The 19,830-nt window shown below is 45.0% G+C and overlaps 1 protein-coding gene across 2 annotated transcripts; it reads right to left on the bottom strand.

Moving 5' to 3' along the window:
* Positions 1–3,109: 3,109 nt before the first annotated feature.
* On the bottom strand, positions 3,110–16,849 carry SNRNP70 (small nuclear ribonucleoprotein U1 subunit 70). Of its 2 annotated transcripts, none has more exons than XM_033170055.1 (10): positions 16,727–16,849; positions 15,330–15,486; positions 15,114–15,176; positions 14,826–14,880; positions 14,562–14,626; positions 13,310–13,372; positions 12,326–12,407; positions 5,557–5,658; positions 4,620–4,707; positions 3,110–4,056 (listed from the first exon to the last, which is right to left on the bottom strand). In XM_033170055.1, exons 2-10 carry the CDS (start codon positions 15,474–15,476, stop codon positions 3,366–3,368), a joined length of 1,356 nt encoding a protein of 451 aa, XP_033025946.1. In that variant the 5' UTR covers positions 15,477–15,486; positions 16,727–16,849; the 3' UTR covers positions 3,110–3,365. The 2 variants fall into 2 exon arrangements, with proteins under 2 accessions (XP_033025946.1, XP_033025947.1); XM_033170056.1 differs by having other exon boundaries at positions 3,110–4,020.
* Positions 16,850–19,830: the final 2,981 nt, after the last annotated feature.

Genomic DNA, 19,830 nt, shown 5'->3' with positions numbered 1-19,830 from the left:
GTTCCCTTATGAGGGAAAGTTGCAGTGTTTGGAGAGGTGTATAGAGAAGAGTTTTTCTTCCTCTGCAATGACCACCTAACACAGCTGAATGTTTAAAGATTATGGGCAGACAAAAGAAAGTACTTCTCTGCACAGTGCAGTTAAACTATGGAACTCTGCTGCAGGAGGCAGTGATGGCCAACTTGGAAGTGTTAAATAAACTTACGTTGGCTATGCTCTGCCTCCAGAAGCAGTATCCTTGAATTATCAGTTGCTGTAAATAATACTTATACCCCACTCGTCTGGCTGGGTTTCCCCAGGCACTGCAGGTGGCTTCCAGAAACTTGTGCTTGAGTCTTGCTTGTGGGTTTCCTACAGGCATCCAACATCCTTGCAGAGAAATTGCCACTATTAGTCCAAACCTTTGGGGGGTAAAGACTCCATCAAGGGTGTGCCCTTCCAAACCTTCGAATGTTGGACCAATGTCAATTTGAGACAGCCCCATGGTTGTCATGTGACCACGAGGTCCTAAACTGGCCCAGCAGCAGCACCCACATAGATACTGAAGTCATCCTCGACTGTTGTCCTACGATCCTCTTAACACCATGTCAGAGATCACCTCTGCCAGCTTGGTTAGGGATGCCACTGGGCAACAGGGTGGTCAGTAGACCAGCAGCACCCCCAATTTGTCTTTCAAGCCCACCACCAGACGCAGACCTCTAAGACCACCCCAACATCAAGAGGTATTCTGGTAAAGGAGATGGTGCTTCTATGATAGCTAACACACACACACACACACACACACACACACTCTCTCTCTCTCTCACTCTTGACCCAGTCTAGACTGGTGTATTGAGTATCCAGATGGGCACAGCTGAGTCAGATCAGTGGCACCAAGTGCACCCCCTTCATCCGCAATTAAGTCATGGATGAGCATGGTCCTATTGTGGACTGTTGTGGCATTCATTTATAACACCACCAAACCAGGGGAGCCAGTAACTTCTGAAGGAGGAGGAAGGCTGCAACAGGGGACCATCTCTGTCCCAGATGGTGGTCAGCCCTTCCACTCCAACTATACCTTCCCTGGCCCACCACCACTGAAACTGGGGCATCTACTCAACTCCCTGCTACCTGCCGACCCAGATACAACCTAGTGCCATCATTAAGTGTCACCTACACAGCTAGATTAGGCCACAGATAATAAAAAGGCCAAGTAGAAAGTGCATGCCACACTCCTCTTCACCTCACTCTAGGGGAACTAAACAAAAATTCCCTTTCTCCAGGCTATCACCAGGTCATGGGCCTGTCTCCTGCAATGCTTGACCTACAATTCCCTCTCCTGACTGATGGGTGCGTGCCCCTTTACCTCCCCAAAGGCAGCAACCCCACCAGTCAACTCTGCCAGACATGTAAAGTCTGCTGCTACAGTAAGGCAGGCTCTGGACCACCCCCATGCCTCAGCTGATGGGCAGTCCGTCAACATTCAAGAAGTATCACTGCAATCAGCAAACACTTTAAGCTGCAGGCAGGTATCTAACAGGACAAACCAAGGCAAAGCAAACTCTCTCTTGGTAGCTGGGTGAGTAGATCAGGCAGGGGCCATGGAAGTGCCAAACAGCCCCTCCCTGCATAGTCCCCCTACAGATCTGCTCTCATGAGATACAATTTTTTATATATTAGTCTGCCTGTGGGATTTTCATATGGGATAAAAATGTTCTCTAGCAAAGCACTTGATTTTTCTCCAACAGGCTTCCCACACAAGAGAAAAATAGCATGGTAAACAGCTCAGATACAGACCAGCAGATGGGGCTTTTAAGCAGTTCCACAGCCCATGCTCATAGCCTACACTTCTCCCACACACTCTGCTACTGTTCCAGGCATCCGTATGCAATTCTCTACTCCAGTACCAGTTTAGGCTAGCAGCTGTATGCAGCTTGCCTCCTTGCCAAATTCTGCTTGTAGAAGCCTGCCCTCCTATTAAATTATGCTGCAGTAGAGATGTAGTACGTGAAGGACGATGAGCCATGAAAATGTCCACTTCCCTAAACAAATGATATTAAGACCCTGCAAAAAAGGTAGGCCCCTGCTGAAGTATCATAAAAGGTATTTCTTAATGCCTCCATCTCAGCCTAACCATTCTCTTCGTAGATATATTTTGTATTCAGGGGAGGTGGTAGTAAGGGCACCAGAAGCCTTTGATTCTGCTCGTCCAGTGTAATCTACTCATCACTACAGCTTTCAGTCGCCACCTCTAGGCCTTACTGCCAAGCCACGACTCCAACTTCTGAGCTGCCAGTGCTAGCTGGGTTATGTGTACACTAGGGTTTCCTAGGAATTTCTGCTTTCATATGACAAAAACAGGATTCTGGGCCTTACCAACACAGCTTCAAAGAAATACTTGAAAGTGCATGGAGCAGTACTGGCAAAGATCTTGAAACACAAGAGGGCTGGCTAAAACATGCCCAGTGAGTTGCAGGTGTAAATCTTGTCCCCGGCCTTGCCTATCACTTAGAATAAATTATTAAAAATAATTTTAAAATGCATACTTCTGAACATACAAATTGCGACAGTCAACTTTTCTTAATGTAAAATTTGGATTACTTGGACACAGAACTAGTTTCTTTCAGTACAAAATACACAGCCTTGACAACACTGGAACTAGACTTTCTTCCTATTGCTGGGCTCCAAATTAAATACTCCCAAACCTTGGCTATTATCCATGACAAAACCTAAACTTCTTAGAGCACCTTCCTCACAGATGCCATCATTAGGCAAAGTCTAAATAAACTTGAGCTTAATTTCAGTGCAGGGATGAACCCTGCTCGCCTTTTTCATCAGTCCCTTTTGAAATACTTCCTCCTAACCTATTTTTAGCATTTGGTCACTATCTTCCTGTTATACCACTCCTATAACTGAATTCACAGAATGAAGTTCTCAATGTCTTTCGGTTCATTTCCAATTGCTGCTGCTTCCCCCCTAACTTTTCACTGCAAGCAAAAAGCTGAATCATTACTCCATTACCAGTAAAGCTTCTAGCAACAGTAATGCGTTTGACATATAACCAAGTCCTTCTTTGTGGATGTCTGAGCCGCTGACAACCTGGAATCCAGCAGAGCCTCTGCAGACACACTTCACATGGAGAAGAAAACAATTAACACCACTTTATTCTTGTTTAAAGAAAAATATCCAAATACACAAGGGATCCGTGGAAGGTTACATGTTAAGAAATGGGGTAGGACAGGCAGAACTGAAACACTTACCCTTCTAAACAAAACCAGTTAAAATCAATTACATCAACTGGCTGATGGGGCCTCATTGGTTAGGCGGCCTGGGAGACAAAAGCCTCACCTGGCTGGACCACATGGGGCACGGAAGCGTCTCATTCATCACTCCATCGGGGGCTCCATCATATATCCATTCTCAGTGGACAAATAACCATCAGCTGACTGCATGGATTCTTGGTCCAGGAACATATCCTGGCTGGTTTCTTCCAAGGCCTCTCCCATGCCATTGTCCTGCCCCCTCTCTTCCCGTTTATCCCCTCCCCGCTCCCCCCGCTCCCGCTTGTGCTCCCTGTCACGGTCCCTATCTCTGTCCCTATCACGACGGCGCTCTCTGTCACGATCCCTGTCTCTGTCTTTGTCGCGATGGCTGCGCCGCCGATCCCTCTCTCTATCCCTTTCCCTGTCCCTGTCTCTGTCCCTGCCCTTCTCTTCCCCCACTTCGGGTTTCACCTCCAGCCCATCTACGCCCATCTCGCCAAGGGTGGCCTCATCAGGCTGGGCCTCAGCCACTTCTGGCAGCTCTTCCTTCTTGTCTCTGTCCCGGTCCCGGTCCCGCTTGCGATCCCTGGAACGGCTGCGGCGCTTGCGCTCCCGGTCTTTATCCTTGCTGCGCTCCCGGCTGCGCTTCCGCTCATCTTTCTCTCGGCTCCGCGTCCGCCGCCGGCGCTCCCGGGATCGGCTGCGACGGCGTTCCCGCTCTTTGTCCCGGTCTCGGCTGCGGTCTCGGCGATCACGCTCCCGTTCGCGGTCTCGGTCCCTGTGAGCCGGGGTGGTGGTGAGGGGACAGAATGTACTTTCTCAAATGTCAAGTAATTGTCTTTAACTATTATTTTGGCACTGCACAATGCAAGAGGAAACCCATGAATGAACATGGCATCTATACAAGGACACGTCTGCACTACAAACTGGTTTAACTGTCATGTCTTCCATGGTCTAGCATTATACAAAAGCAACACACAATAAAAGGCTTGCAATCCAAACTACCTTAATCACAGAATCTGGTTTCATACCCTTATCTTTACAATCAAGGGGGGGGGGAGGGTTGAGACATACAAATCTATTCAATCTGTCCCATTTTGTGTGTATTTAATTTTTAAGAGATGCAAGAGGAGGGTCTAGCAGCAATTGAGAAATGTTCTAATTTTAAATGCTTGGATATTTGCTTTTGACCATAAGCCTGTAAAGCCTTCTGTACATTTAGCACAAAGTTTGTGCTAAGTAATACTTTGAATGGGAGCTGCCACCAATCATTCTCTTGTATTAGAAATGAAATTCCTACAACACTGTAACTTTTTGAGGGGAGAGGGAGATTGGCAAGTGATACCACTCTGTTCTACTTTATGCAACTCAACTCACCGTTCATCATATCGGGAGGTGTCATCCCGGCCTGAATGTCTGATGTTGACGTCAGCACCTCCTCGCCGGGTGCCACCGAGACCACCACCTGCAAAGGAGGGGAAAGAATGTTGGATCTTTCCAGGCTTGTTCACAATTAGAAGGCCAGGGCTGGAAGAAACATCGTCCTTCAGACTTGTATGCCCAGTGTGTGCTGTTCTAGTTCTAATATATCTTGCTTAAATTGAACTCACCTGAAACCAGAGAGAGAGAGAGAGAAAAGGATCTCTCCTGGTTTCTGAGCCATATGCAGTGACAACAATTTCTCCTGCCTCGCAAAAAACATACAGAAAGCAGACCTTGCCAAATGGAGGGATCAGAAGGAAGGATGAAAGCACCTTGGAACAGTTCACGTCCATCATTTACCTTCTTTCCAGAATCTGACTAAGAATCGACTAGTACCTCTGGCCCAACACAACAACCTTCACAGAAAACATCAACAGATGCCTACCCAGCATAACAGTATCTTGAAAACTTCTCAAGCACTACGTATTTCTCTACCTTTCAACAGCATTTCTCCACTGGCAAACAGCTCCCACATGTAAGCAGCTTTTCAAAGAAACATTTAACTCAAGTCTACTTTCCTCTAGTTAAGACCTAACCATTCTTGGCCCACCCTCAGAAAACATAGGAATTAAGACACTTTTAAGTACACAACTCCCTATGTTTCAGTTTCCTTCTTTCTGGGCTGGACATATTTAGCTCCCTCAGTTTGTCTTCTAGATTGTTTGATCTCCACTTACTAAATGTCAACATCCTTGGTGGCCAGAATGCAGCCATCTAGCAGCGCTGATGTCTGCCCCCCCCCAAAGACTTCTAGGGTCTTGCAACTATCGGGAACAAGGGTGGGGCAGAAAAACTGGCGGCAAGCATGGTATAACTCTCTGCACACACTTACCAAGCCTGCGTGGGCGCCATCCCTTCACCGTGCGGCCTCTCTCTACGTCCACCAGCACCCGCCTTCCATCTATTTTTTTCCCATCGGCGTGCTTGTATGCCGCTGCAACAGATTAGGAGGGGTATCCAGGGGGGAGGGGAGGGCAAAGGGAAATGCCATTATCCAGACTGCACATAAACAAGCCCACCCGCCCCCAAAGACATATACCACACACGAAGGATTCTGAAGGAGGCTCCCATGGCCCCGCTGCCCCGGGCAAGGGATTGCTCCACATCTGCTTGGGAAGCGTTGCCTCAAAGCTCGTCCTGAACACAAGAACTTGCCTTGATTAAAGTAGCTGGGCAAAATCCACATCATTGTGGGAGTGCGGGGACGGGGACACAACCAGCAAGTAAACTTTATGGGCTGCCTGACCACAGCTGCTGCAGAGCCCCAGAGTTGTGGAGCAATCCCCAGCACCACCTCACAATGTAGCCCCCTGGCCTCTGCTGCAAAAAGAAGGAAGGTTATTGAGCAGTCAAGACTCACGCTACATACATCACTTGCCCAGAAGGAAAAAGGATGGGTACAGACAAGCAAGCCCTCCACCCAAGCCCTCCCAGCAAACCTCAGAGTGGGCCAGGCTCTGCTGCTTATTTGTATCCCCAACCAGCCAGTCCCAAGATTGGCCATGCCCCCAAACCCAACCCAAAAGCAAGAGTTCCTGCCATCAAAATAAATAAAGAAATAAAAATGGGGGGATGGGGACCAAACAGGTGAAGGGGAAGGGGGGAGGGATATAGAAATGCTTTCTAGGTTACAGGGGAGTGAAAGGTCTGGCAGGGAAGGAAGAGGGTAGTACGCACAAGGAAAAACACTCAGGGAACTGGCTGGCACCCTCGCTCAACACTCCCAGCCCAGTTTAACCCACTATCCCTCCCCTCACCCATGCCGCTTTCAAACCCACTGCAAATCTCTAGGACGACTTTTAGGGGAGAGGAAATGTTCTCAAGCCACTTGCTAAAGGAAGGGTGGGCGAGCACAGCTAACAAGTAAAAAGGAAATAAAAGCATTTACCTGGAGAAACTACTTACAAAACCATTGCAACTTTTAACTCCTCAAACTCACTGCATCGGGCTGCTAGCGCTGGGGCCCGAGGCGCAGCTCCCCCCTGCCCGGGCGCCCCCGGCTGGGGCGGCATTTTGGGTTTTGCATTTTAGCTGCTGAGCCGACCTTCCCTGCCTTACCTGTCTCAGCAGCAGAAGTCGGACACTCAGATCCCACCCCACCCATGCCAGCCCCTCCCCAGTCCCCCCCAGCCTCACCCCACTCCCCAAAGCTACATAATTAAGAGCTTGAAGATAGTTTATGCCTTAAGGGGTCCTTGCAAGCTCTGTGGCTCCCACGCACCACTACTCCTCAAATGTACTAAAGGCACCTATATGTGGTCAATAATGCAGGTGTGGGCAGTAGGTCCCATGGTCAGTGAAGCAACGCTAGACACTACCAGAGGATTTCAATCCACAAATTTCTGAAGTATTCCCTTTTAAAAACATGCCCATCACCAAATTCAGAGAGCCAAATGTTGCTACTGTTTATTATCAGTTATCAAAGTGCTGGGTGTCTTTTAAAAATAGAGCAAGAGAGTTGAATGTATGTCCTTTTGGGGACACTTTCAGGAATGAAATTTTACTTTTATTGAACAAGCGCAGTTCAAAAGAGTAGGGGACGTGTGCACAAGTTATTTTTAGATAAAAATGCAGGGGCTGCATTTTGTTGAAAAGCACAAAAAAATTAACTAGAAAGGTTTAAAGCCAACCACGTGCATAAACTGTGTATTAGAGAAAAAATTAAAAACATTATCCTTAAGCATGCACATAAAAAAAGATAAGAGTTTATCTCTCTCTTCAATGTGGGTATAGAGGATTTTCCCCTTCCTCACTCATGCATATATGCTCAAGGAGGATGTTCTCATATAGGTAACTGGGGAAAAAGGACTGAAATTCCCTTCTTACAGAAACAAATGGCAAAAATCTTCTGATGTACATACATTTAATGGGAAAATATTACTTCAGAAAAAAGACTTGGAAGCTCTCCATTTCAAGCAGAAGGTTCCATGAAATAAAGAGTACTGGCTCTAACTTATTACTGCACAAAACATTTTCACCTGTTCCGATTTCACCTGTTCTAAATTCTGATGCAACAGTACACAGCAAAAAAGCTCTGGTTTTTTTTTTTAAGTCCAAAAATCAGTTTCTTTGAAGGAGGATGTATTTTCCAATGGTCTGCCATCCCCCCAACCTTCATTAAAAAAGAAAAACAGAACAAAAAGTGGAGATTGTTCAGCTACTAGAGAAAGCTGTGGAAGGTGGAGCTTGACAAGATCTTCATCGTCAAGTCAGGCTTTGTCCAATGACCAATGGCAAAGATGTCATCCTGGGCCTCGAAGCCCTGAGAATCAGAAGCCAGTCAGTTTGGATCTTGGGGCACGATGACAGACCGCCACCCCTTACAAATTGAGTCTCCAAGTTAGCCTCATGGCTCATTTCCAAAATGGGCAGCCAGTGGACCAAAGTCAGCAAGGGTCAGCGTCCCTGCTCCTCATATTCACCACCATTTTATTGAAGATAGGAGACGAAGCTGGGCCTTTTCTCCAGTGAAGAGGTCAGTCCATGGTTGGGCGAGTCCCAGATTGCTTACCTGAAACCACCCTCTGCATTGTATCTTACCTTCCTGGGACTTTTTATAATTAAGCACAATGGCCCTAGCATAAAAATCCCCAAGCTTTTCTCAGGGCGTTCAAGGGCTTTGAGCAGCAGCAGCTGACATGTTGGGGAAGCTCACCTAGAACAGCTCTGTTGGCCTGAAGAGTTACTATTCAAGCCCTTTCTGGTATCCCATCAATGACCAAGCCCTGGTTTTTCAAAGCTTTTCAATGCCAAGTTAGACCTTCAAACTTTTCTCTCTAGGATAGGCCAGTTCACACGATACTCTAAACGATAAATTGGTGAATTCATTTTTCATACAAAAATCTCACCACAAAGAGATTCCTAATAATTCTTCATGCTTTCATGTGCTTGCACAACTAATAAGAGGCAAGGACACGCAAGGTGTGCATTTCCATTCACTGTACCTCTCTCATCCTTTTTATAAGGGCACACCTTTATGAGAACAAATCAACAAAGAATGTATAAGGAATCCCTCCATCTTGTGACAAGATTGCTATGTAAAAGATGAGTATGAGACTTTCTGTAAGTAGCACTTACTTATCAGAATTTGGCAAAGTAACACTCTGCTCTGGATTGCTGAAGACACATAATCGCAATGCTGAGGAGGGAGCTTTCAGAATCTACCAAATCCCTCAAGGAGCCAACAGCGAACACCTGTTAATCAGCACACTAAGCAGTTTATAGCTCCAATACTAAACTCATAGGCACTCTTGTTTTTTCCTGTTCCTTAACAGATCCAAGGGAAGCACTTACCGCTTTCCCCCTAGGATTCAGAGGTCAGCAGTTAAGTTTCAAGGGCAAAGGTGGGTTTTTCCTTGTTTAATTAACTTTCCAACCTAGCCAACAGTGCCCCAAAGCAAAGTACAGGTGCAGAGTACATGCACATTGGCCTTTATGGTTTGCTATTTAGTGATATATTGCTGCCTCTGACATTCTAGATCAGGCACAGGCAAACTCTGGCCCTCCAGATGTTTGGGACTACAATTCCCATCATCCCTGACCACTGGTCCTGTTAGCTAGGGATGATGGGAATTGTAGTCCCAAACATCTGGAGGGCCAGAGTTTGCCTATGTCTGTTCTAGATCTTGTCTTGCAGACAATGGCAAGCTGAATGGCCCCATCTAAATCTTGTTAAGTTTCAATACTCCAAAGCTTAAAGGCCTCTGACGGAACACATCCTTCCAACGTAAATACTGGGAGGCAACAGGATGGTCCTTTTCAGATGTAAGTCCTGAATTTTACCAAGCCTCTCCCCACCTTGGCATTCCTATCTATAGCCTGCATTAGGCAGGGTTGAGGGCTCCAAATACTACACAATTGAAAGATCTAAGCTAAAGGAGCCAGACAGAAAAGAAGATAACAAGAAAGAACAGCAAGGTATGTGTGATGTCTCTGAACTGCCTTCTCTAGCAATAATTAGGAACCTAGCAACAGTGGTATAGTTGCCTGCTTGCATGTTAAAACCCACATTGGGGGATCAACGATTTAGAACCTCTGTTGAGACAGACATCCCAACCGTGTCCCACTTGCAGGTCCCATTACGGCTTTGGCAAGCCCTGCAAGGGTAGCCAGAGGACATAGCTTTGTGCTCCCACTCTTGCTAACTACCCAACCACCCATCAGCTTCCTAACTAAAAGCAGAGCTCAAATATCCTCAGTCCTGGTTCCTATCAATCGAAGAGCACAGGCATAAAAATGCACTCCCTCCTAAGAAACACACATCAGCCTACTCAGGGATTATGTACATTAACAGGAGCATCTAACAAAGATATTTGCCTCCAAGTTTGGCCAGGGGCAAGTTGCGGTGGCTCATGGTAAAATATTTTTAGTTAATGCAATTTCTGTACCTAGAAATAAAGCACCAAAGCCAAAATATTTAAAATGTAACTTGTGTAAGGCCCCGTGTCTCAATCTGATACAAGTGACCCAATAACTGGGAAGAATCCTCCATTCCACAAATGTACAAACTCTTAAATTCAAGAACTGACTCAAGTGGTAGTTGATATAGATGTTTGCTCTCCCTTAATACAACCATGCAAATAATTGTTCAGAGGATGGCTTCCCATTCATTCCTAAGCTTACAAATACCACTCCACCTCTCACTGCTATCAGTCACTCCACTGCCCAGGCACCTAGTCTGGGTGTCTGTCCAAGTAAAGTGAGAAGACAGTCAGGTATACATGCTTTATGATGCTATCTTGTTTTCAAGATAGAATAATGGCGCTTATGTGTGAGTAGCTCTATCCCTCTGGCACTGGAGGTGCTTCTTTGGGCAATTTTCACCGGCCACAAACATCAGGCAAGTGCTAAATTACAAGGCTACCTTAATATGCTGCAGCTTGCTTTTATATAAGGTGGAGTGTTTAAGAATGATGTAGTCTAGGGTTTTCCCACCTTTCCAAAGAGGACTAACACAGCCCAGTCCTTTCCAAAGAGCACTAACACAATCTAACCCAGGTCTGTAAGGATATTTGGGAGCCTCGTATTAGCATCTGACTTTACCATCACTTGTGTCTACACTATTAATGTAAGCAGTGATTAAAGGTGGAAAGATTAACATTCTCATGAAGATTTCAGAAAGTGACCTCAAATACTGTGATGCTTTCTTATGTGTGTTAATGATTGAGAGGAAGCATTTTGGTCTAGCCAGTCTGAAAAGGAGTGAGGAGCCCCTACCTACTTGGGGTAAACATGATAAAATGATATTTTTGAAATAACTCTCACTTGCAAACTGTTTCTGCCTGCGTTGTTTAATGATTGCCAATCCAGCCCCACAGAGTGCAGAGCATAAAACAGCACATGTGTGTCTTGGAGAGGGAGGGTTCACTCAGGATATTTGAGCCCTACTGGAGAGGGCTGACCTATTATTCTTCCCTCCCTCCCCATTATATTTATGCTGCAAAATATAAGGCCAACAACCAAGCATAAGGAACCCATTTCTCCTTCTCCTTCCACACAGCAAGAGAACAGCGCAGAAGCCAGAAGAGAAACATATTCCTCTTCCTTCCCTCCACCCCACCTCCACACTAAGTCATGTCACCTAACATCTGCCTTTGACCTGGCTTGTGTATAGAAGTGTGTTGGGTACTGCGGTTTCTTACCAATTATACAAACCCTTATACCAACCATACAATGAGATGTTGTAAAGGGGAAGCATAAGGATCAGCTGCAAGCCAGCAGTGGCAATAGCCATCAGAAAGGTGGCTGCAGTGACAATAAGAACACAGAATTAATACACCCCGCTCACAACACGCCTCTCAACAACAGCATCTTTTCAAAACACAGCTACAGGTCAAAGTTACACTTGCTTTAGAAGAACTACTTCTTCACAGCATTCATTCTCCCTCTTAAAAAATATTTAACAGAAAGGAGATGGGCAACAGTTCAGAGTGTGGGGGCAGCCTTTATGATGCTGCTGGGTTCTGCAATGCAAGCAGGAACTCCAGCCTGCCCCAAAAGATGCTGGCATGACTAGTTGCCCACCCTCGGTCTATAGGGTTCCTCCCAAAACAAGGGAATCTTGAGGGGTAAAGATGAGAGCTGTTGAACTGTTGCCTGTTACTTTAGCATACATACACTCACACACATTGCATTTGCAGCACCCCAGCTACGTTAATTTCTTTTTTCAGAACTAGACAAAGAGATGGAAGCGATGCTCTCGAAAAAGAGCAAGCCTACCTAGAGTAAAACTGAGATTCCCAAGTCCAAACCCTACATGAATGATTGAATGACAAAATATATAGGGAGAAGGGGGTAAAACTTCCTCCCTTCTGGATTCTACTGTTGATGTGATTGGAAGGATCCCCCCCAAAACTTTCTATTGTTGGTATGACTGGAAGGGTCCTGACTCGGAAACCCAACAGGGCCAGATTAACGGAACTTGGGTGCTTGCCAAACCAAGCCAGGCTCCCCCACTCTGTACTTACCTGTTGGGGGGGAGCCCAAGCCCTCAAATAACTCAAGGGCTTTGAAAAAAACATGCTTTTGTAATATAAAAACTAATTTATAAAAAGACAAAACACACAAATCATAAAAACATCCCAGAAAACTATTGTACTTACAGTGCATGTCACGTTCGTGTTCATATTCAATGAAGGCGTAGCCACGTGGCTTGCCGGAGTGCTTATTGTACACCATGTAGATCTGGAACAGAATTGGAAATGGCAGCAAGGGTTAACCGGTTAAATGTATAGCCCTAATACCTTCTTAGGACCCAAATGAAGTCCATCTCCTTATAAAACCCCATCACTTGAGACCACAAAGAGGAAAATGATCAGTACACATTCAACTCTCGACTTCTTGGCTGACCATGCCTGCTATGATGTAATTAGAGGGGCATTTCTGCCAAAAAAAAAGATACCTAAGTGATACAGGAAGCTCCAGATTCCAAAGCCCACATTACATTTTGTGTGAACGAAGCCTAGAAATTCCCACTGTGCCCTCTATATGGAGTAGCTGTGAGAGCACTAGAGAAATGAGGAAATGATAGCACAAAGATGAGGAATGTAGAAATCTCAGGAAACAAGTTCTGTCTTCCATGTACAACTGCTTAAAAATAAAAAAGACCAGTGCTCCAACGAGATTAGAGATAGAAACAGCTTTTCCCCAGGGGTCACTTGCACCCCTTTATCTCTCCACCTCAGCATTGTAAATGTCTTTGATAAAACAATGTGAGAGACAGAAGGCATCGGAAAGATAGCAGTGTTGAAATCAAGTCGGTTTATCCTAAACCACAGAACTAGAGATACGTTCCAAATATATGAAGTGCTTCTGATAAATCAGAAGCATTTGAATGCAAAACAATTATCTTTGAAATGAAATAAAACGATGTGGGAAGAAAACGAAGATTAAAACTTACCGGTACTCTCTTAGAAAGAGGTAAACAGGGATTAAAACAATGAAATTAAGCAGAAACAAAATACTGGGCTACACAATTCATCACTGGGAAATATGGTGATAATTATGTTCAATAAATGATTATCTAACAGCTATTGAATTTTATTGATTGATTGCCAAACAGATCCAAAAATAACCTTTCAACTTACTCTTTTGATTGGGCCATAAACTTCAAACTCCCGCCTCAGCTTGGATTCTGTTGTGTCATAGTTCTGCAAGGAAAATGGGAAGTCAAATAAGGAGCAGGCATAGAGATCATAACTGGTAGAGTTGTTTTTGTTTGTTTTGCAGATATGACTTAAAGCATATAAACAAACAGACAGGCAAAAGATCACAGAAGCAGTTAAAGGTTCGCAGAAGAGAACCCATTTCCCCCCTCAAAGAGCAATCTTATATTTGATGCAGACAGTATGCTACACAATATGCACAAATTCTGAAATACCCTGGGAACCCTTCTCTTATTTTATTTATATGCGTATGAAATAAAACTTTACCAATCTGCATAGCTTTCCAGCCAGACTATTTGAATTCCAACTATTCATTGTAGCTCCAGATTCTTCCACAATTTTTTTGTAATCACTGCCCTCACCAAATAACCAATTAAGGTCCTAATTTTCAGACCATCATTTTTATTATTTAAAAACAAATGTAATATTTATTTCTGGGTATTTTGTAATTTGTTGGCCTAGTTGTTTTGAAAATTTCCTCAAATATCTCATCCCTTATGACATGTCCACCACATGTGTTTGAAAGACCCTTTGTCATGCACTGTTGTGAAAGTGAGATAGTCTTAAGAGAGTTAATTATCATTTTCATGTTGTCGCAGTCCTGTTTCCCAGACTTTTCTTAACTCTTCAGGTGATGGCATGTATTGTATTAAGAGCTAATGCCAACTGGAAACTAGCGCTTTACATCTTTGTCACTTACGTCTAACATTATCTTCTCATACTGAGCCAGGTCTCTGGTTGCTTGTCCCATAATGTGGGGCAATCTGAAAAATGACACTACTTGCTACCATGAAAGCCACACAATGTTGGGGTGGTGTAGTTAATGCTTCCACTGCTCCCTACAGCCACATTCCCATATAAAAGTTCATGAAACTTAGCCCATTTCTGTGATTCTGAAATGGCCTGTTTCTCTCAAGAAAATCAGAATGACATTGTATCGGGATGAATGGGGAGATCCCTGGCATGAGGGGTTCTTTGTGCTCTTTCCCTACTTTTAACACCTTAAAAGCTGTGCCATAATTTTTAATCCTGGTTTTTATTTACATAGCAAAGTACTGTTGGCAAAGGTGGAAATTGCTGCTTGTTTCCATCTGTATTCCAACATCTCTTACTGGTAAGGACACTAGCAATTTATTTTAAACAAAGTGTTGGCAGAAGGAAGAAGGTAACTTACAACTCTGGCCACAAAGAGAGTCTTGAAGGCATCTCCTTGAGCATTGGGATCATTGTGAGGGTCCCCTGATTGGAAGAAGAATACAGCAACGGATAAGAAATGGAGGAAAAGGGAGGGATCGTTTGTTCTTTCACACATGTGAACATTAGGCCTTTCTTAAGAGGAATCAAATGAAACATTGAATTCATTTATGGTTAAAGACCCAAAGTGGTGTGACTTTCACAAAGTTCACTCCTTCCCCCATTGCTCCTCTCCCTGACTTACACATCTTCAGCTCAGTCTCAACCTCTTGTTGCCGACGCTCAATCTTCTCTCGCCTCTGCAAGGAAAGGTGTTGAGGACAGAATATTAATGTTTACCTTCCAGTTCAGATTAACTACCTGAAGAAATACATCCCTTTGAAAACAATAGGAAGCCATAAACCTCAGCTTCTAAGAAAAAAAGCTACAAACAGTCAAGGGTAGAACCTGAGGCATTCCCCCATGCAATCTAGGAATCCTGGATCAGAGCTACTGTTGCAATAACCCACAAATTGCTATGCCATGTACATACCTTCCGTTCCATTCGTTCCTCACGCGTCTCTGCACGGGTAGGTGGGGGAGCATCACGTGGGTCCTGTAAGAGAAAGAGCTCATTTTTAATAAATGACTCTCAAATTTAACAAAGGACAAAGAAAATTAATAGCTGTTCTTGCAACAGCCAAATTCTGCAGGCACTAGCCAATGTTCTAACAAATTACAAATCAGGCCAATTCTTAAAAGTACTTACCTCAAATTCTCGAATGTAGGGAGCAATGCCACTGTAGGGCTGATTATGGTGCTTCTCATGGGGTAGTTTCTCCAGAGGAGGGAGGTAGGGTATAGGATCACGGGGGGCAAATAATGCCAACAAATTTGGGGGCAGGAATTGCGTCATCTTGGAAAACCTGCCACACATAAGAAAAAGAACAGACAGTTTGAGAACAGGATAAAGACGGCTGGTGCAGACATTCCCCAAGAAGTTCTTAACATGGCACAAGAACTGTTAGTAATCCATATCCATGCACAAACCATTTTTAAACCACCCCCCACCTTTTTTGCACATCAAAGTTTGGAGGCTGGAGTTATAGTACAATCCTATGTCCATTTATTTATAAGTAAATCATACTAAGCTCAACCCAGTATCTCTCAGGCTCCCTCAATCCTATACTACACCTCTCTTATCAGCTGGTGCAGCAGAGAGTAGTAATGCAATACTATACACACTCACCTGGGAGTAAGTAGTCCCAGAGAATGCCACTAGTAAGAGACTGCTTCAAAGCAGGAAGTCCTGTTTTGAATCTTCCCACCGCTCTGATCTGAGGCCTGCTCCAGACATGCAGCAAATGGGTGGGAAGGGGTTAGAGTGGACTGTACCATTCCACATCGCAAGTGGGCAATTTATTACTGCCCAGTACTCCTCGGACAACCCCCCCCCCCGGACAAAACCACTTGCGAGGAGGGAAAACAAGCAAGCAAGGATGATAAGTTTTACAGACCAAACCGTTCTCTCTACAGTGCACAGCTCTTCCCACCTCCGTTTTCACAACGCAGGAGAGCATTCAAAGAATGTGAGCGCACACATACACATACCTGCAGTTCGAAGTGGTACAGTCCATTCCACCGCCTTAGCCCTCCCCGTCCCGTTCCTACCCCCCCCCCGGCCTCATACTGCATTGGTAGAGGCCTCAGAAAGTGGCCTTAAGGAGGGGGTGGGAAATAACCATGTGGTGATCTACCTTACAGGGCTGTTGTAGAAGCAGACACAGTACTAAGTGCAGTGCTTTGAGAACGATGTGAATCCTAAGTTACCACAGTTATTACTATTATTACTATACCAGCAGACTCCTGGATCCCTCCCCCCCCTTCACCCAGAATCACAACCTCCCCTCTCCCTCCTTTTTTTGTAATCAACCTTTGCTTCTCTGGCCCCCCTTCATAAAATCGCTGCCCTTAAACCTCACCCCCCCAAAAAACCACCCGTTATTCCAAAGCCCCTCCCCTCTGGCCCAACCGCACAGACACGCGCGCGACAAATGGGGGGGGGGGTAGAAACACACCACAACAACCCCACTTCTTCCTCTCACAAAGCCCCCCCCCCCGGTTACTGCCCCCGCTCCTGGGCTGCGACCACGCTCCCTCACGTACTCGCCGCCGCTCTTTCACTGCGGTGGGCCGTGGGCGCTCTTTCCCTCTACTGCCTCGGCGCCCGCCGCCGCCGCCGCCTCAGGCTGGGCCTAGTCCGTGCTGCCTCTGCGCATGCTCAGCCTCCAACATCCAACCAACCAGTCCTTCCTCCCTTCCTCCCTCCCTCCTCCACTCAGCATGTCCAGATTCTTACGCGGCCGGCTCTTGTTTGCCTCCTTTTAAAAACGTGGGTGATCCTTCCGCGCGAGTTTTACGGTTGGAAGAAGCTGAGGGGAGCCGCGGGCGGGGGAAGGGCTAGGGAAGTAGTCCTCTTAAGAACAATAAAATGTTATGTATTAGCTGCGCTGAGGCCAGTTCGAGGGCGGGCGAAGGTTTGGAGTGTATCGCCTCGTGGCTATCGAGGGGAAGCTGCACATTTTGAATGTTTCTCCTCCGAGCAGTTTAAACACCCCACCAAAAACAAAACAAAAAACCCACTCCAAAGTCCATGTGGCATTTTGCTACTTTGAACCCTTCCTCCTGACGCGACAAAAACCCGCGCGTAGGAAAGCTTTCGTATGCTGGCGCATGTCAACGTGCCTGTTGAAATCTCACGTGGAAGGGAGTTCCGTCGGTTACCTCTGGCCAGAAGGACGACTGGAGCAGGCTAGTTTCTCACAAAAAAAGAAGAATGGGACCTGTTCATTTGGCCTCATGTCTCAGGTTTTACAAAGGCTAGAAACCTTTTAATAATAATAACAATAATATAATGGAACCTAGGAGCCAGTAGAATGGTTTGAATGCTGGACTTTCCCCACTTTTGAGCCATGAAGCTCACAGGATGACCTTGAGTCTCTCAGCCTAATGTACCTCAGAGGATAGTCGTGAGGATAAAATGGGGAGAGGGAGAACCATGACACCACCTTTGCGTCTTTATGCCAGCAGTTCTCAGGGTGCCAGTGTAAGTGACATAGCTGTCAAGTTTCGGATTTGAAAATAAGGGATCAGCACCCTCACCTGTCCCGGGGACAGACTGTCCCCAGGGACAGTCCACGCCGTGGTAACCCCCCCCCCGGCTACAAATTAATTTACACCAGGCTACACACCATCATCTTTCCCCACCACACATTCATATGTGGGATTTGACTGGAGTAACACATGACTGGAAAGGTTTGCTCTCCGCGGACTCCAACTCTCATTCCCGGACACTCAGTTTGCCTCCCGGCCCTGGTTCCCTGTGCCCTGGCGCCACAGGGTAGAGACGTGCCTGGGGAGAGGAATATTCCCTTTGAAATAAGGGAAATTTAAGGGATATAAAAAATCAGGGATAGCAGCGGGAAACGGCTTCGAATAAGGGAATTTCCCGCAAAAAAAGTGAGACTTGACAGCTATGGTAAGTGACCTCCTTTGCTGCATTGCAATGCTGGAAAATTAAAATAAAGATTCCATGTTCGTTCCTGCATTGCAGGGGGTTGGACTAGATGACCCCAGGGGTACCTTCCATCTCTAAGATTCTGTGATTCTATGTCAACAGCACATCACCACACAACAAGCCCACACAAGGCAGCAGCTGCACATATATGCACATAAACACAGACATGAACCCAAGTTAGGGTAAGAGAACAGGACAGATCAAATTTCATTTGGGGAGTAGGATACTGTGTAGCAGGCAAACCACCAAAGCAATAACATGAAAGGGAAATGAGACGCTTCTCCAGCTCACAATCATCATCATCATCATCATCATCATAAATTTTATATACCCCATTCATATGATTGGGCTGCCACAGTCATTCTGGGTGGCACCCAACAAAAATATAAATAGAGCTCCCCCCCTTTTATAAAAAATAAACATTAAAAACTTCCCAAAACAGCTCACTGGAACCTCAATTACTGCACAGCAGCTTGCAGAAATGTATATATCTGAAGTGAATTGACTGGCAGCAGGTGGCACTGTTAGATAGTGAATGTTTCAGAAATAAAATAGAAAATTCTTTCCAGTAGCACCTTAGAGACCAACTGAGTTTGTTCTTGGTATGAGCTTTCGTGTGCATGCACACTTCTTCAGATACACTAAAGAAATATTCAGAAATATTCATCAGGAGAAGATCTGCCTGCTTGTGTAAGGTGAAAGAAAGCAGTAATACATAACTTTTCAAGATTCCTTTTTTTGCCTTTATTGGCATAAGTTAAAACAGTAAAATCATAAAAATCATACAAAGTTATCCAAATACATTGATAATTCAAACACAAACAATATATAAAAGACCAGATAACTACCACTGAATAAATCAGGCAACTTTAGATTTAGCTTTAAAGATCTTGTCTAAGTACCCCAAAACAATCTTGGTAGCTTTGGGAGTATCATCCCTCAGGAAAGATTGGATTACAGACTCTTTGCAAATCAATATTTTGAGCTGTAAGGGAGTCTATAGGAGATCTCTGATGGGTGTTGAGAAGACGGCAATCCAAAATTATGTTTAGGGAGGCTTTAATGTTTAATAGATTATTGCATTTTAATGTTCTGTTGGAAGCCGCCCAGAGTGCCTGGGGAAACCCAGCCAGATGGGCGGGGTATAAATTATTATTATTATTATTATTATTATTATTATTATTAGTGATGTATTGGTGTTTTCTTATTACAGGAACAGAATCTATTCTGGAAGGGTTTTTTTTGTTTGTTTTTTAAAAACCTTCCAAACAATACAGATGAGGGGAATGCATTTAGATGAGCTAGCATAAAAGCTCTGCGATACGATGAAGTATCTAAATTATAAAAGTAATTAGGCATTACTCCATGGTGGGGCTGCAATCCTTTTCAAGACTCCAAGGGATATGGTGAACCTGCTCTCCTTGCAATATGGATGTAAATTAAACTTTGAAAACAATTCAGAGTTAAGCCCTTGTCTCTTTTAACAATCCACAGTACAGTGAAAGGTGTGGCCATAAACAGGGCAGGGAAACAGTTTGAAAGTATCAGCTCCAGATAACCTGTTCCCCTCATGGCCTAAAACTGCACAGAGCAAAAGGGCTGAATGTCAAGGCTCACAGCATACTAAGAGCTACAGTTCTATGTAAATAGGCATGATTGCAAGGACACAACACAAAGACAACTAACTGGAGAC

Source organism: Lacerta agilis, chromosome 14 (assembly GCF_009819535.1).
Source record: "Lacerta agilis isolate rLacAgi1 chromosome 14, rLacAgi1.pri, whole genome shotgun sequence".
Classification (NCBI taxonomy): Eukaryota; Metazoa; Chordata; class Lepidosauria; order Squamata; family Lacertidae; genus Lacerta; species Lacerta agilis.
The sequence above is the reverse complement of the archived record's forward strand: the minus strand, read 5'-3'. Positions and strand labels throughout refer to the sequence as shown.

Bases quoted from the DNA above. Each gene is read 5' to 3' on its own strand.
- SNRNP70 (XM_033170055.1), bottom strand. From the start codon at position 15,476: ATGACGCAATTCCTGCCCCCAAATTTGTTGGCATTATTTGCCCCCCGT. The intron at 13,373-14,561 runs GTAAGTTACCTT...TTTTCCTTGCAG, and splicing joins CTCTCTTTGTGGCCAGAGTT to AACTATGACACAACAGAATC. The intron at 4,708-5,556 runs GTAAGTGTGTGC...CCTCCTTTGCAG, and splicing joins ATGGCGCCCACGCAGGCTTG to GTGGTGGTCTCGGTGGCACC.